Genomic DNA, 17,193 nt, shown 5'->3' with positions numbered 1-17,193 from the left:
TTTGGGGGGGGGGGGGGGGGGGGGGCGGTGTATGTAGCAAAAACCCTAGAGAGTTGTTTTCTTGAGTGGGGAATCAAGAATGTGTTTATTGTTATTATGGACAACGCTTCTTCTAATGATACAACTTTGGAGTTTTTCAAAAGCAAGTTGTTATCTTGGGGTACATCATCAGCTAGGATTTAGTACACGCACAGTAGGTGCATAGCCCATATCTTAAACTTAGTGATGCAAGATGGATTTTAATTTTCTGATAGTGTTATTAAGAGGGTTAGCGATGTAGTGAGACGGGTTAGAAACTCAACTGCAAGACTCAAGAAGTTTAGAGATCTTGCTAAGCTTATTGGGGTGGAAGCCAAATCTGCTTTACAGCTTGATGATCTAACAAGATGGAACAACACTTATATTATGATTAACATTGCCATACAATACTATAAGGTGTATGAAACATATGAAGAGAATGATGCCTCATTTTCTGTTGACTTATCTTATTTTGTTCATACTTACCTGGATTGGTGTTATGTGCAAAACTTAGTCATTTTTTTTTGAAAAGCTTTTATGAGATGATTGTGAGAATATCTAGTTCTCTTTATGTCACCTCTAACACTTTCTTCTTTGAGATTTCTGATATGGGTTGCATGCCGGGTGATATGGTTGGATATGAAACTGGTTGTGAAAAGGTAATATGTTTATTTTTTTAAAAAAAATATTTTACTCTTTGATCTGAGTATATTAAAATGTAATATGTTTTCTGATTTTTGAAATTTTGCATTGTTTTTAACAAGAAATAGTGTCCAAAATGAAAAACAAGTTTGAAAAATACTAGGGGATCATGAAAAATGAACTTGATATTTTATGCCAATATTTTGGACAACATGGATAATGTGGAGTATATGTCTTACAAGTTTGCTTAGTTGTATAGTGAAGAGAAAGACAAATCTTGTTTTGAAAAGGTGCATGGTATAATGGTTGAGTTGTATAATGACTATACAGCCACCTACTTTGTCACCTTTGTGCAGTTTGAATCCTCTACTGGTGGCCAACCTATTATGCAACCTGTTCATTTTCAATCTGTAATCGGAATGCCTCAATATAGGTTGAAAAGTCAATTGAAAAGACAGAGAATGGAGAGTGGTGGTCGAAACAATAAGCAGGGAGTGCTGCAAGTTTATTTGAGTGAAAATATTGTGGAAGAATTTGGTGATTTTGATGCGCTTAGATGGTGGTAGCTATACAGTGAGAGATTTCATATTCTCTAAAAAAAATGACAAGGATGTACAAGTAGTTTCCATATCCACAATTGACTCTGAAAGTGCATTCAGTACTAGTGATATGGTATTAGATACATTTAGGAGTTCTTTAAATCCTAAAATTATGGAAGCCCTAGTTTGTGCACAAGATTAGTTGATATTACCCAATCACCCAATCCCAATTGAGAAAAACTTGGATGAGCTTGAAAGATTAGAGAATGGTACATTTTCTATCTCTTTTATTTTTTTTTATTGTTACCTAATCTAAATTATAAAGTCAAAACTGTTTTTTTTTCTTTTTTGCAGAGTTGTCCACTGGAGCTGGATTTTCTCTCCTGACATTGCCAACAATTGTTGTAATATATTTCATTAACATTTCATTTATGCTATTCATTTTTTTTATCTTATGTTTATTTTGGATTCTAAACATGTCATTGTGTTGAGGGCCTTGAGACAATCAGATTGTTATAATGTGACTATAAGACTTAGTGGTTATAGGCAAAGTGATTTGACAACTTTTGTAAATGTTGTTGTCCTAAAGGCCAACTGATGTAAAACACATGATCTATATGGTAAGGAACACATAATATGCCCTTATGGCATTTTTTGGATTTTTAGAATATCACTCTCTTTTATCATTACTTAATTTGTTTAATTTATAATTGTATACTAACTTGTGTTATTCTTGGGCATGATGATGCATTGTGCTTCCACCATTGCCTTAATCAGTGGAATTTTTGTACTACTACCATAACTCATGTACAAATTTACCTCCATTGATATGAAAAAAATGCTTCAATTCCTGAGTCTTAAATTGTTGAACATTTATATTTTTACAATTTTACTTGTCTAATATTGACAGGATAATTGGGCATCCGACCCGGAACCACTAGCAGGACCCAAAGGCAAGACAACTGTCGTTCAAACTAGCCAAGACACCTCACTCCTCGGCATCAATGCTTAACGGCTCCTCAGCTCCTCAGCATTGATGCCCAATGGTCCAGCTCCTTAGCATTAACGCTCAACGACTCCTTGGCATTAAAGCTCCATTACTGAGCTGAGGAAGATAAAAAGGCTCACAAACGCAAAGTAGAGAGATGACACTTGAACTTAGGCAAAAACACATGTTGAACTCATTTGTACTTTGACACACTATTGTACTCTTATATTGAGCTTCATAATACAAAATATACCGGTAACACATTATTACAGTCATTGGTGTTCTTGTTGAGAGCCGAGATCAGATCTCAGGCAAACTTCACAAATCACAAAACACCCAGCTCATCTAATCACTGTCGATGGCGCAATCTGGATCCAGCAGCTCTCATGACTCTCGTCAAGAGAACAATGGTCACCTCACGGGTGCTCTTCGTGAGCAGCTCAACAATAACCACGTAGGAGATCGCCGCGAGGGCGATATCCGTAGCCAACTCAACAACAACCACGATGGGGGTCGTGCTCCCCTCCTAGTGAACGCTGCTCCCATCCAAGCCTCGGACCTCCAAGCAGCGGTGCAAGTCATTCAACAGGCGGTGGCGACGATGGCCCTGCTAGTAGCAGGGATGCAAGGTCAGGCCTCACCACCGCCACCGCCTCCTCCAGAGGTGGAGGTACAATCTCAAGCTCAACTGCCACCGCCACCGCCTCCTCCAGAGGCTCCAGGGGTGGAGGTACAATCTCAAGCTCAACTGCCCCAACGTTTGTATCATGGTGCAACTCGTCGGGCGACTGTTTCTATGCCCGTCATGGGACGGTGGGGTGAAAAGGCTACTATCCAGCCAAAGTTGTGGGCACAACCGAAAACCAAAAGGGCCAAGGGTCCACAACAAGGTGAGTAGTTGCATCAACACCAGATGGAAGTAACGGGTGAGTCTAGGGGGCCAACTCCGTGTCAGCCCAAGACACTCACGCAAACCCCAAACATGCAGAAATAAGTGGTGGAAAAACGTCAAAAACAGCTAGAAGAGCTCGAGAGAAAGGTAGAAGCAAGAGAACATTCACCAGAACCTGAAGTTAGGATGGCCGCTCCATTTTCTCCTAGTATAATGGATGCGCCCCTCCCAAGGGATTTTAGGTTGCCCACCATCAAGGCCTACACTGGGACTTCTGACCCGCGTGTCCACATGACAAGGTACAAGGCAGCCATGGTAATGACCGGGGCAGGCGACGCCATAACGTGCAGAGCATTTTTAACCACTCTGGATGGAACCGCCCAAGATTGGTTCAACACGATTCCGGATGGTTCGATCCAAAACTTTGCGGAGTTGTCCAAACATTTCTTGACTTATTTCTCTGGGCATATACAACATAAGAAACCATTTTCACATCTCTACGGAGTAAAANAACAATTGTTGTAATATATTTCATTAACATTTCATTTATGCTATTCATTTTTTTTATCTTATGTTTATTTTGGATTCTAAACATGTCATTGTGTTGAGGGCCTTGAGACAATCAGATTGTTATAATGTGACTATAAGACTTAGTGGTTATAGGCAAAGTGATTTGACAACTTTTGTAAATGTTGTTGTCCTAAAGGCCAACTGATGTAAAACACATGATCTATATGGTAAGGAACACATAATATGCCCTTATGGCATTTTTTGGATTTTTAGAATATCACTCTCTTTTATCATTACTTAATTTGTTTAATTTATAATTGTATACTAACTTGTGTTATTCTTGGGCATGATGATGCATTGTGCTTCCACCATTGCCTTAATCAGTGGAATTTTTGTACTACTACCATAACTCATGTACAAATTTACCTCCATTGATATGAAAAAAATGCTTCAATTCCTGAGTCTTAAATTGTTGAACATTTATATTTTTACAATTTTACTTGTCTAATATTGACAGGATAATTGGGCATCCGACCCGGAACCACTAGCAGGACCCAAAGGCAAGACAACTGTCGTTCAAACTAGCCAAGACACCTCACTCCTCGGCATCAATGCTTAACGGCTCCTCAGCTCCTCAGCATTGATGCCCAATGGTCCAGCTCCTTAGCATTAACGCTCAACGACTCCTTGGCATTAAAGCTCCATTACTGAGCTGAGGAAGATAAAAAGGCTCACAAACGCAAAGTAGAGAGATGACACTTGAACTTAGGCAAAAACACATGTTGAACTCATTTGTACTTTGACACACTATTGTACTCTTATATTGAGCTTCATAATACAAAATATACCGGTAACACATTATTACAGTCATTGGTGTTCTTGTTGAGAGCCGAGATCAGATCTCAGGCAAACTTCACAAATCACAAAACACCCAGCTCATCTAATCACTGTCGATGGCGCAATCTGGATCCAGCAGCTCTCATGACTCTCGTCAAGAGAACAATGGTCACCTCACGGGTGCTCTTCGTGAGCAGCTCAACAATAACCACGTAGGAGATCGCCGCGAGGGCGATATCCGTAGCCAACTCAACAACAACCACGATGGGGGTCGTGCTCCCCTCCTAGTGAACGCTGCTCCCATCCAAGCCTCGGACCTCCAAGCAGCGGTGCAAGTCATTCAACAGGCGGTGGCGACGATGGCCCTGCTAGTAGCAGGGATGCAAGGTCAGGCCTCACCACCGCCACCGCCTCCTCCAGAGGTGGAGGTACAATCTCAAGCTCAACTGCCACCGCCACCGCCTCCTCCAGAGGCTCCAGGGGTGGAGGTACAATCTCAAGCTCAACTGCCCCAACGTTTGTATCATGGTGCAACTCGTCGGGCGACTGTTTCTATGCCCGTCATGGGACGGTGGGGTGAAAAGGCTACTATCCAGCCAAAGTTGTGGGCACAACCGAAAACCAAAAGGGCCAAGGGTCCACAACAAGGTGAGTAGTTGCATCAACACCAGATGGAAGTAACGGGTGAGTCTAGGGGGCCAACTCCGTGTCAGCCCAAGACACTCACGCAAACCCCAAACATGCAGAAATAAGTGGTGGAAAAACGTCAAAAACAGCTAGAAGAGCTCGAGAGAAAGGTAGAAGCAAGAGAACATTCACCAGAACCTGAAGTTAGGATGGCCGCTCCATTTTCTCCTAGTATAATGGATGCGCCCCTCCCAAGGGATTTTAGGTTGCCCACCATCAAGGCCTACACTGGGACTTCTGACCCGCGTGTCCACATGACAAGGTACAAGGCAGCCATGGTAATGACCGGGGCAGGCGACGCCATAACGTGCAGAGCATTTTTAACCACTCTGGATGGAACCGCCCAAGATTGGTTCAACACGATTCCGGATGGTTCGATCCAAAACTTTGCGGAGTTGTCCAAACATTTCTTGACTTATTTCTCTGGGCATATACAACATAAGAAACCATTTTCACATCTCTACGGAGTAAAANTACAACATAAGAAACCATTTTCACATCTCTACGGAGTAAAACAGGACATCGACGAAAGCTTAAGAAATTTCTTAAGCAAATGGAAGACGGAAGTCAACAATGTGTGCAACTTCGATTCTAAGGCGGCAATCCTCATGTTCATCCAAGCATTGACGTCAGGCAATTTTCATAGACAGCTGAACACTCACTATCCACGCTCCAATGAGGAGCTAATGAGGATAGCAAACCGCTATGCTGAGGCCGAGGAGGCTGATAGAAAGAAGAAAGATGAGGAAGAGGGCAGGAGGAGTGGACGACTTGACAAAGTAGGTCCGACCAACCACGCACCACACCCAAACCAGTTATCCACAACGAAGGAGAAAGTTCAAGAAAGGCCTCGGCTTGCCCCACCGCGACACTTAACACCTCTTACTCACCCGGTTAGCGTGATTCTAAGTCACGCCGAGGAGATGGGAATGGCGCATTTTCCCTCAGAGTGTATGACAGTTTCTACGCGCGAGGACCAAACCAAGTACTGTCGGTTCCACCAACAAGTTGGACATGATACTGATGAGTGCCATACTTTAAAAGGACAAGTAGAGGAACTGGTGCAGAGCGNTACAACATAAGAAACCATTTTCACATCTCTACGGAGTAAAACAGGACATCGACGAAAGCTTAAGAAATTTCTTAAGCAAATGGAAGACGGAAGTCAACAATGTGTGCAACTTCGATTCTAAGGCGGCAATCCTCATGTTCATCCAAGCATTGACGTCAGGCAATTTTCATAGACAGCTGAACACTCACTATCCACGCTCCAATGAGGAGCTAATGAGGATAGCAAACCGCTATGCTGAGGCCGAGGAGGCTGATAGAAAGAAGAAAGATGAGGAAGAGGGCAGGAGGAGTGGACGACTTGACAAAGTAGGTCCGACCAACCACGCACCACACCCAAACCAGTTATCCACAACGAAGGAGAAAGTTCAAGAAAGGCCTCGGCTTGCCCCACCGCGACACTTAACACCTCTTACTCACCCGGTTAGCGTGATTCTAAGTCACGCCGAGGAGATGGGAATGGCGCATTTTCCCTCAGAGTGTATGACAGTTTCTACGCGCGAGGACCAAACCAAGTACTGTCGGTTCCACCAACAAGTTGGACATGATACTGATGAGTGCCATACTTTAAAAGGACAAGTAGAGGAACTGGTGCAGAGCGGATACTTCACTCAATTCGTTAAGTACCCGGGACAGTACCAGCATCAACAAGGCCTACCCGGCAATGTGTGGCGAAAGGAAGAAGATCCTAGGCCTACAGCCTCCAACACCAAGAAGAGAAGGTGCGACCAGGGCGAGGAAGGAAGAGACAATGAGCTAGAGGAGAAGCCCACGCAGCGCAAAAAACAGGTCATTCGCTGATGGTCCGTCCTGATTAAAAAACAAAAAAAACTCCATTCCCTTAGGGTCGGCACGAGACCCGATCTCGCTAGCCACCCGACGGGAGAGTATACCTTTGATCGAGCCTACGGCTGGTCGAAGTAAGCTCGCGCACAGAACGGCAAAAAACAAAAAGCAAACAAAAAAAATAAAAACAAACAAAAAAACAAAACAAAACAAAACAAAAAAAAAACCAAAAAAAAAAAAAGAGAGAAAACAAAAACCAAAAAAAATAATTTTTAATTAACAATTATGGCCGAGGTCCACTTCGGCCCCAAATTTGGCCGAGGTGGCCTCGGCCACAATCTTCTTACGGTTCGGAAAAAAACAGTTTTTTGCAGGTCATTACTCCCAAACCACCTCAACCACTCTCGTTGCCTAGGGAGTGGGGGGACTGGTGACAGGATAATTGGGCATCCGACCTGGAACCACTGGCAGGACCCAAAGGCAAGACAACTGTCGTTCAAACTAGCCAAGACACCTCACTCCTCAGAATCAATGCTCAACGGCTCCTCAGCTCCTCAGCATTGATGCCCAACGACTCATCAGCTCCTCATCATTGATGCCCAACGGTCCAGCTCCTCAGCATTGATGCCCAACGGTTCAGCTCCTCAGCATTAACGCTCAACGGCTCCTTGGCATTAACGCTCCATTACTGAGCTGAGGAAGATAAAAAGGCTCACAAACGCAAAGTAGAGAGACGACACTTGAACTTAGACAAAAACACATGCTGAACTCATTTGTACTCTGACACACTATTGTACTCTTATATTGAGCTTCATAATACAAAATATACCGGTAACACATTATTACCATCAAATATTATATCTCATGTATCTATGTCTGTATATTTTAATAGGAAGAAAAGTAGGTGAGATGATCATATGAGTAATTAGTTATGAGTAGATCTGTAGATGTAAATATGTAATGCAGTTGCAGACTATCTCATGTAATGCAGATTATTTGACTTCACAGACTTATATTGCTTTGTGAAATGTGAATTGTATAATGCAAATTGTGAGTTGTGTCCTTAATTTTGTAAGTTTTAAGTTGTAAGTTAATTGCCTTTAAGAATTAAAGGTTCAAGTCGTAGGTCGAAAGTTGTAAGTTTGTAACTTGTAAGTTACGTTGAAAGTTTGTAGTTAATAGTTTAGTATTTAGCTAAGTTTATTACTTTTTGGCGAAAGGCTTTGTGGTCTAGTGGCACACGATGTACACTCCAACATGGAGAGGAGTGAGTTTGAGTCTTAGTGGAGGTGACTGTTGACTTTTTGAACCTTCAGTAGGTTATTCGTAAGGATTGAGTTAATAAGATAAAAAAGTAATCCGAACGAGTTGGTGGTTTTTAAATCCGAACCGCCCAAACCCATATGTTACCACAATGTATTGTGGACAGTGGTCCGTGGTCACTGATACTACAGTTCATCTCAAAAGATACTGCCTTACATTTGTTTTTATATTATCGAATGAAACTGTAGTTATATCGAAATGTAACTGTAGTTGTGTTGAAATGTAACTGCAGTGTATATCAACTGATACTGAATAACAATTTCACATTTGTGTTTTATATATCGAATGAAATTGTAGTTANAGGGCGAGGAAGGAAGAGACAATGAGCTAGAGGAGAAGCCCACGCAGCGCAAAAAACAGGTCATTCGCTGATGGTCCGTCCTGATTAAAAAACAAAAAAAACTCCATTCCCTTAGGGTCGGCACGAGACCCGATCTCGCTAGCCACCCGACGGGAGAGTATACCTTTGATCGAGCCTACGGCTGGTCGAAGTAAGCTCGCGCACAGAACGGCAAAAAACAAAAAGCAAACAAAAAAAATAAAAACAAACAAAAAAACAAAACAAAACAAAACAAAAAAAAAACCAAAAAAAAAAAAAGAGAGAAAACAAAAACCAAAAAAAATAATTTTTAATTAACAATTATGGCCGAGGTCCACTTCGGCCCCAAATTTGGCCGAGGTGGCCTCGGCCACAATCTTCTTACGGTTCGGAAAAAAACAGTTTTTTGCAGGTCATTACTCCCAAACCACCTCAACCACTCTCGTTGCCTAGGGAGTGGGGGGACTGGTGACAGGATAATTGGGCATCCGACCTGGAACCACTGGCAGGACCCAAAGGCAAGACAACTGTCGTTCAAACTAGCCAAGACACCTCACTCCTCAGAATCAATGCTCAACGGCTCCTCAGCTCCTCAGCATTGATGCCCAACGACTCATCAGCTCCTCATCATTGATGCCCAACGGTCCAGCTCCTCAGCATTGATGCCCAACGGTTCAGCTCCTCAGCATTAACGCTCAACGGCTCCTTGGCATTAACGCTCCATTACTGAGCTGAGGAAGATAAAAAGGCTCACAAACGCAAAGTAGAGAGACGACACTTGAACTTAGACAAAAACACATGCTGAACTCATTTGTACTCTGACACACTATTGTACTCTTATATTGAGCTTCATAATACAAAATATACCGGTAACACATTATTACCATCAAATATTATATCTCATGTATCTATGTCTGTATATTTTAATAGGAAGAAAAGTAGGTGAGATGATCATATGAGTAATTAGTTATGAGTAGATCTGTAGATGTAAATATGTAATGCAGTTGCAGACTATCTCATGTAATGCAGATTATTTGACTTCACAGACTTATATTGCTTTGTGAAATGTGAATTGTATAATGCAAATTGTGAGTTGTGTCCTTAATTTTGTAAGTTTTAAGTTGTAAGTTAATTGCCTTTAAGAATTAAAGGTTCAAGTCGTAGGTCGAAAGTTGTAAGTTTGTAACTTGTAAGTTACGTTGAAAGTTTGTAGTTAATAGTTTAGTATTTAGCTAAGTTTATTACTTTTTGGCGAAAGGCTTTGTGGTCTAGTGGCACACGATGTACACTCCAACATGGAGAGGAGTGAGTTTGAGTCTTAGTGGAGGTGACTGTTGACTTTTTGAACCTTCAGTAGGTTATTCGTAAGGATTGAGTTAATAAGATAAAAAAGTAATCCGAACGAGTTGGTGGTTTTTAAATCCGAACCGCCCAAACCCATATGTTACCACAATGTATTGTGGACAGTGGTCCGTGGTCACTGATACTACAGTTCATCTCAAAAGATACTGCCTTACATTTGTTTTTATATTATCGAATGAAACTGTAGTTATATCGAAATGTAACTGTAGTTGTGTTGAAATGTAACTGCAGTGTATATCAACTGATACTGAATAACAATTTCACATTTGTGTTTTATATATCGAATGAAATTGTAGTTATATCGAAATGTAACTGTAGCTGTGTTGAAATGTAATTGCAATGTATATGAATTGATACTGAACAACAATTTCACATTTATGTTTTTATATTATTGAATGAAACTGTAGTTATATCGAAATGTAACTGCAGTTGTGTTGAAATGTAACTGCAGTGTATATGAACTGAAAGTAAATGGTGCGGAACGGAAGTCGTTTTATCTGTCTGTTTTCATTAATCAAAACAACGCCGTTTTGATGCGTGGTCCACAATCCATTGTGGACCGCGGTCCATGATATAATTTGCGATCTGTTGCACAAGTCTAAAAACGACATTAAGATTATGTACATGCAGTTAATATATTATATACATTTAGTTAACATATTATGTACATGTAAATAAACTAAAGGTACATAATATATTAATTCTAATAGGTACATGATTTGTTAACTAAAGATACATAATATGTTAACTGTAAGTACATAATACGTTAATTTTAATATATATATATATATATATATATATATATATAATAACATACATACATATATATATATATGCTAAAGACCTTGTGGTCTAGTGGCATCCAATGTCCCGGTTAATATTCTCACATGGATGATGGGAGTGGCTCGTGGAGGCAATTGTTGAGTCAGTAGTACTCAACAAAATATATTATATAATTTATTAACTGCAAGAACATGTTAATTGTAACAAGTACATAATTTAAATGTCATTTTTGATTAGGGTATACAATGCAATGTAGACCTTACTTCGTAGTATAACAATTGCTCATTTGGCACCATTCTGAGGGAGAGTTGAGCATGTAAAAGAAATCTCAAAAATGTTGATCATCTAAGTAAAAATATTGAATGTCATCTTTTTTTCTTTGATTAGAATTAAAATGTTCTATTAACTTTATTTTCTTAGAATATTCATTTTTTTTATTGGCAAGGAAACCTATAAGCATTACCCATACTCCGAGAATGTAAACTAAGTAAATTATATTAGAAAAGACTATGTGTGAAAAGTTCGACCAAGAAATTATTGACAAGAATCAAACTAATGTATTTTTGGTAAAGGAATTATGCTTCACCTATTCGATCACTCCGTTCGATCCTTTCTTTACATATTTTGAAGTATAGAGATGAGGGAAAAAAATCCTCTAGCAGAAGAGCGGGGGATTGAGTTTCGTGGCTAATATATAGAGATGATGACAAGTAAACGGAACAAAATCTGCTTCCACCCTTCACGGACACAACAAAGAAGGAAGGTGCAATTGTCCAAAACAAAGAAGAAAAATGGTTTTTATGCAGTACTGACTTAATCCTTGGGGTCCATCAGATGGAAATCCAATACAACAATATTATAGATACTATTTCCACAATAAAAATATTATAGAGAAGATTGAAATGCAGGGACCATTAAAGGGTCACTGAAGTAGCTTCTTCTTTAAATATTATTCATATTCACCGTCTTCGTGTCTTATTGCTTATATTCCTTATATATGCGAAGATAGCAAAATTGATATATATATATATATATATATATCTACACAAAAAAATATATCTTCCATATAAATGAATTAGGATAACAATTTATTTCTATAACTAAGTTGTTCGAGAATGAGAACAATGATATATAAAAGCTCCAAAGTTTCAACACCGGATCCATACATTTGCACATTGACTATTAATTGAGCAATTATTAGCTAGAATTCAATCAAGAATAACATCAAAAAACATAATCGATCCAACCCATTACTTCCAGTTCCACTATATAATATTCGATGTTATAATTTATATAATTGTATATCGATCCAAATATTCTTAAAATATTATAACAAATTCATTCCGTGCATCGCACAGGTGAAAATACTAGTTCCACAATAAAAATATTACGGGGTATTTGATATGACAAATACCAAATTGAAATATGTTTCGTTTCAATTAAAAGGAAATATGTTTCGTTTTAATTAAAAGTTGAGGCGTACGTAGTGTTAAACTATACAATTTACAAGCCCAAACTTTTGTAGTCAATTAATTAAATATTTTATTGGTCAAATAATTAATAAAGTTTATTTGGTAAGAAAATGTAAAATGGAAATTGACTAATATCTATTAATTGATAATATTGTTTCAATATTCACGTATCAATACTATTAATAAATGTAAAATTCTCCTCTTCAACTTTCTCGCTCAAACTAATATTATTAATTAATTGGTAAAAAAAATTAATAAAGTTTAATTGGTAACAAAATTTTATTTACCAAATTTTGAGAATAATTAAACCATTATAATTATGAGAATAATGGAAACAAATTGTGTGTAATAGATAAGAAAATTCCTTGAAATTTCTACATAGTTTTATAAGAAATAATAATTTATTAATTATTATTTACACCAATAATAATAATTCAAATACTTATCTATAATTCTATATCTATACCACTATTAATAAAAATAAAATCATCCTTTGTGAAATTTCCGTCGAAACAATAGTCAAGATAAAATGAAAAAAAAATTGATATTACTAATTGATTGAAAATACAAAAAGATCCTATTGGAAAAAGAAACCGAAAATTAGGCAAATTCAAAAAGAAAAAAGATATTACTAATTGACTAAAAATTATTTTAAAAACTTTAAAAAAAATTAATTACGCTTTCCTTTTGAAAAATTATACAAATTTATAATTCTCACATTCTCTACCTATAAAAACATTCTTCCTTTTTGCACTGCCTCCCTACTCTTCCCACGCAAATTATATCGTGGACCGCCCATTGTGGACTGCGCATCAAAACGACGTCGTTTTGTTTAATGAAACAGACAGATGAAACCATCTCCGTTCCGCGCCATTCACTTTCAGTTCATATACACTGCAGTTACATTTCAACACAACTGCAGTTATATTTCGATATAACTACAGTTTCATTCGATAATATAAAAAACACAAATGTGAAACTGTTATCCAGTATAGTTCATATACACTGCAGTTACATTTCAACACAAATATAGTTACATTTTGATATGACTACAGTTTCATTCGATAATATAAAACACAAATGTGAAACTGTTATTCAGTATCCGTTCATATATACTGCAGTTACATTTCAACACAACTACAATTATATTTCGATATAACTACAGTTTCATTCGATAATATAAAACGCAAATGTGAAACTGTTATTCAGTATCCGTTCATATACACTGCAGTTACATTTCGATATAACTACAATTTCATTCGATAATATAAAAACAAATGTAAGGTACTATCTTTTGAGATGATCTGTAGTATCAGTGGCCACGGTCCACAATGCATTGTGGGCGGTGGTCCATGGTATAACAACTGCTCTTCCCATGCTGGTGACTCTCTCATTCCCTTCTTCCATTGCCAATAAGAAATCATATTACAACTTTCTAAATATACATGTAATATGCATTATTATATAATAGTTGGCACTATATTTACTTTTTAAACTATTTCTCTATTTTTTGTATATTTATTTTAATAATAATATAATTGTCTAAATCATATTACAATATCACTTTATGGTAATAATTAATTGTCGTAGCAGGGAGCCACCGTAAACCACTGCGAGAACGCCAAGGTCTTCACCGATCTGGCGGTGTGCAAGGAGAACCGATCTGGCAGTGTGCAGGGAGAAATCCATGTAGTTGCAGGAGGAAATTCACATGTCGAGTACATGGAAGTGGGGACGGAACTGGAAATCGGTGTTTCATGTGAATGAAGCAAAAGAACGCAAAGGAGCACAAATTTAAGAAGATCGGGGTTCGTGTGGATAAAATCAATATTTCATGCAATATTTTCTATATTTGATTTCGAATTAATTATTAAATTTTATATTAATTTGCCTTATCTAAGATATTGTATGGCATCTTTTATATGTTTTCCTATTCTTATTATTTTTTTATCTATTTTTTTAATGCATAATAATCCCATAAATAATTATTAATAATTATAAATTTAGGTTTTATTTATTTATTTATTTATTTACTTAGATGAATAAAATAATAGTAATGATTATCTTCTACATGTATATATATTAAATGACATGTATACAATATATATATTTAGACTATGCATATTACTAACATATCTTATGTATGTGTAATTTTATATTCTAATAAAATAAAAATGAAAATTTCAAGTAAGAAATTGATATGTGAAATTTATTCTAATTAGATAGAATTGAAGCATTCTATTTAATTTAATATCTTCGTATTGTAGATATCTTTAAATTTATTTGTTTTGTATTTCAGTTCAAAAATTTTAAAATTAAAATAATTTTATTTTTTTCAAATTTAATTGTATATATTTTCATTATTATATTTCAATTACAGTAAAGATTAATATTTGTATTGATTTAAGCTTAAAAGAAAGATAATGATTTATAGTTGTAATTATTTATATTCATAATATAGTAATGATTTATACTCATAATATCATAAAATAAATAAAGTTATATTAAAGAATGAATTGTACTCAAAATAATGGTAATGATTCATAGTCTTATTAATTTATGCTCAATATAGTTATGGACTATATTAATTCATACAAATTTAATAATTAAATTCTTTTAATTTGTATATGCAGTTTCCTTAATTATAATTACTAAAATAAGAAATATAATTAATAAAATAAAATTATAAAATTAACAAAATATGTGTTCATAAATATTTAGATTTTTTAAAAATACATATATACATACATATACACTTATGCACTAAATTAATCATACAAAATTTAAATGCTAATTTTTTAATTTCTAAATGTACTTATTTTAATTATAAATCTATCAATATCTATACTTACTACTGATAAAAACAAAATTCTACTTTTGTAAATTTCCATCCAAATTATTACTATATAAAATCTAATAACTATTATGTTAATTAAACTATTAATTACATGAATTGTAGTATAATTACAATTAAAAATGGTATAGAAGTATAATTTCACAATATTAGTATAATTACCAAATAATTATTATAGTAATTAAGAAATTAATTACACAGATATTAGTATAGTTAACTACTAATTATTGTGTTAATTAATTTAATAATTACACAGATATTAGTATATTTACAATTAAACATGGGTTGTTGGATTTTTTTTATAATAATTAAAATTAATTCATTCAAGTATGGAGGAAGAAAAAACTAAATGCGATATGGTAAAAATGAATATATACTTAAGGTATAAAAGTATAATTGCACATAATAATTGCCTAATAATTATTATGGTAATTAAGCTATCCATTGGTGGTTGAATTTATTTTATTAATAATTATAATTAAATTATTTCTCATTTTTCTCATATTTATTTTAGTAATAATATAATTACATAAGTCATATTATATATCGATCTTTATAAGATAATTGTAGACAAACAAGTCATATATTATTCAATTAATTAAGTGATACTTTTTCACTAATTTTATAATCAAATAAATGCACACGTTCAATATTAGAATTTTTTATAATTTCATCCTTATTTTTATTATCTAAATATATAATCAAAAAAAATTATCCATGCATCGCACATGTAATTGGACAATTATTTGCTCTAATTTAATCAAGGAAAACATCATAAAACATAATCGATACAACCAATTTCATCAATTGCGCTATATAATATTCGATGTTATAATTTATATAATTATATATCAATCCAAATATTTTTAAAATATTATAACAAATCCGTGAAAATACTAGTTCATATAAACTAAAATTTCTCAATAACTAAGAAAATAAAATTCCCAATAGGATGCTCTTACCATCCTTTTTCATTTCATATTGAATAAATCTCATTGATATTGAAATACAACTCAATTGGTCAACCAATCAAAATTCTAAAATAACATCATAAGTTTTACTTTGTTAACAATTGCAAGGTACAAAGTTCAAATTTTACCAAGGACCAAAAAGAAAAAAGCATTTGAAAATATATAAGCCAATGAGACACACTTCTCGATTTATCTCATCCACCTGTTTCACATATTCAAACTTATAGAGCAAATATCATTTATGTATAAAACTTTATTGATAAATGACTATCCACCAATTAAATAACGATAGTTTCTTTCCAAAAGGTTGAATCTCCAAACTCAAGGGTCTCTAACGCCCCGCCCCGACAGAACAACTGGGAGGACGTAAATCATGGTAATTCAGTCAAACACAAAGACTACCTTTGTTTACTGCATACAAGGAGCTCCCGTTTTAAAAGATTGCTCACATACTATCGCTGGTGAATTAAATAGTAATATTTAAATAGAGTATATCACGCCTAAAGACCAGGGCCGATTTTTTTACTTGTGTGGCCATGTGCTGGTAAATAAGTGAGGCCCTATCAAAGTATAAAAACACTGCGAATGGAAGAAAAGTGATTCGCGTGAATATTACTGAGTATAATTTTTTTTGAATAATACTTAGTAGAGTTTAAATCAGTCATAAAAACCTAATTTTCAGCTAATATAATCACAAATATATATACTAACTATTGGGCCATGACTGGACTAGGGGCCCCCAAAATTTTGGGGCCCTGTGCGATTGCACATCTTGCACGCCCTAAAATCCGGCCCTGCTAAAGACCATATATTATTACTATTATTTTCTGTCATTAGCCATTTAATTTAATCATTTTACATTTTCAATGTGCTTATTCAATTCAACAAGTTCATCCTTTGGTGGGAATAGTTCCACCTAATTTAACCAATAATATTGTTAAATAAATATACTATATTTGGTTGTATTAGCAGAGATAATAAATTTTTTTTTTTAAAATACTGAATTTGATCTAAAACAGTACCCCCGGCCCTTGGTCGTTTACATATATCGTACAGGTAGGGGACCGCCAAGTTTTGACCAATTCCACGGGGTGGGGGGGGGGGGGGGAAAAAAAAAAAAAAAAAAAAAAAAAAAAAAAAAA

The 17,193-nt window shown here is 35.7% G+C and overlaps 1 protein-coding gene across 1 annotated transcript; it reads left to right on the top strand.

Moving 5' to 3' along the window:
* The first annotated feature begins 2,545 nt into the window (after positions 1-2,545).
* On the top strand, positions 2,546-4,208 carry LOC116001125 (arp2/3 complex-activating protein rickA-like). Its single transcript, XM_031241018.1, has 3 exons — positions 2,546-2,917; positions 3,206-3,394; positions 4,107-4,208. The coding sequence occupies exons 1-3, from the start codon at positions 2,546-2,548 to the stop codon at positions 4,206-4,208; spliced, it is 663 nt and encodes a 220-aa protein (XP_031096878.1).
* The last annotated feature ends 12,985 nt before the right edge of the window (positions 4,209-17,193 follow it).

Source organism: Ipomoea triloba, chromosome 13, assembly GCF_003576645.1.
Source record: "Ipomoea triloba cultivar NCNSP0323 chromosome 13, ASM357664v1".
Lineage (NCBI taxonomy): Eukaryota > Viridiplantae > Streptophyta > Magnoliopsida > Solanales > Convolvulaceae > Ipomoea > Ipomoea triloba.
The sequence above is the reverse complement of the archived record's forward strand: the minus strand, read 5'-3'. Positions and strand labels throughout refer to the sequence as shown.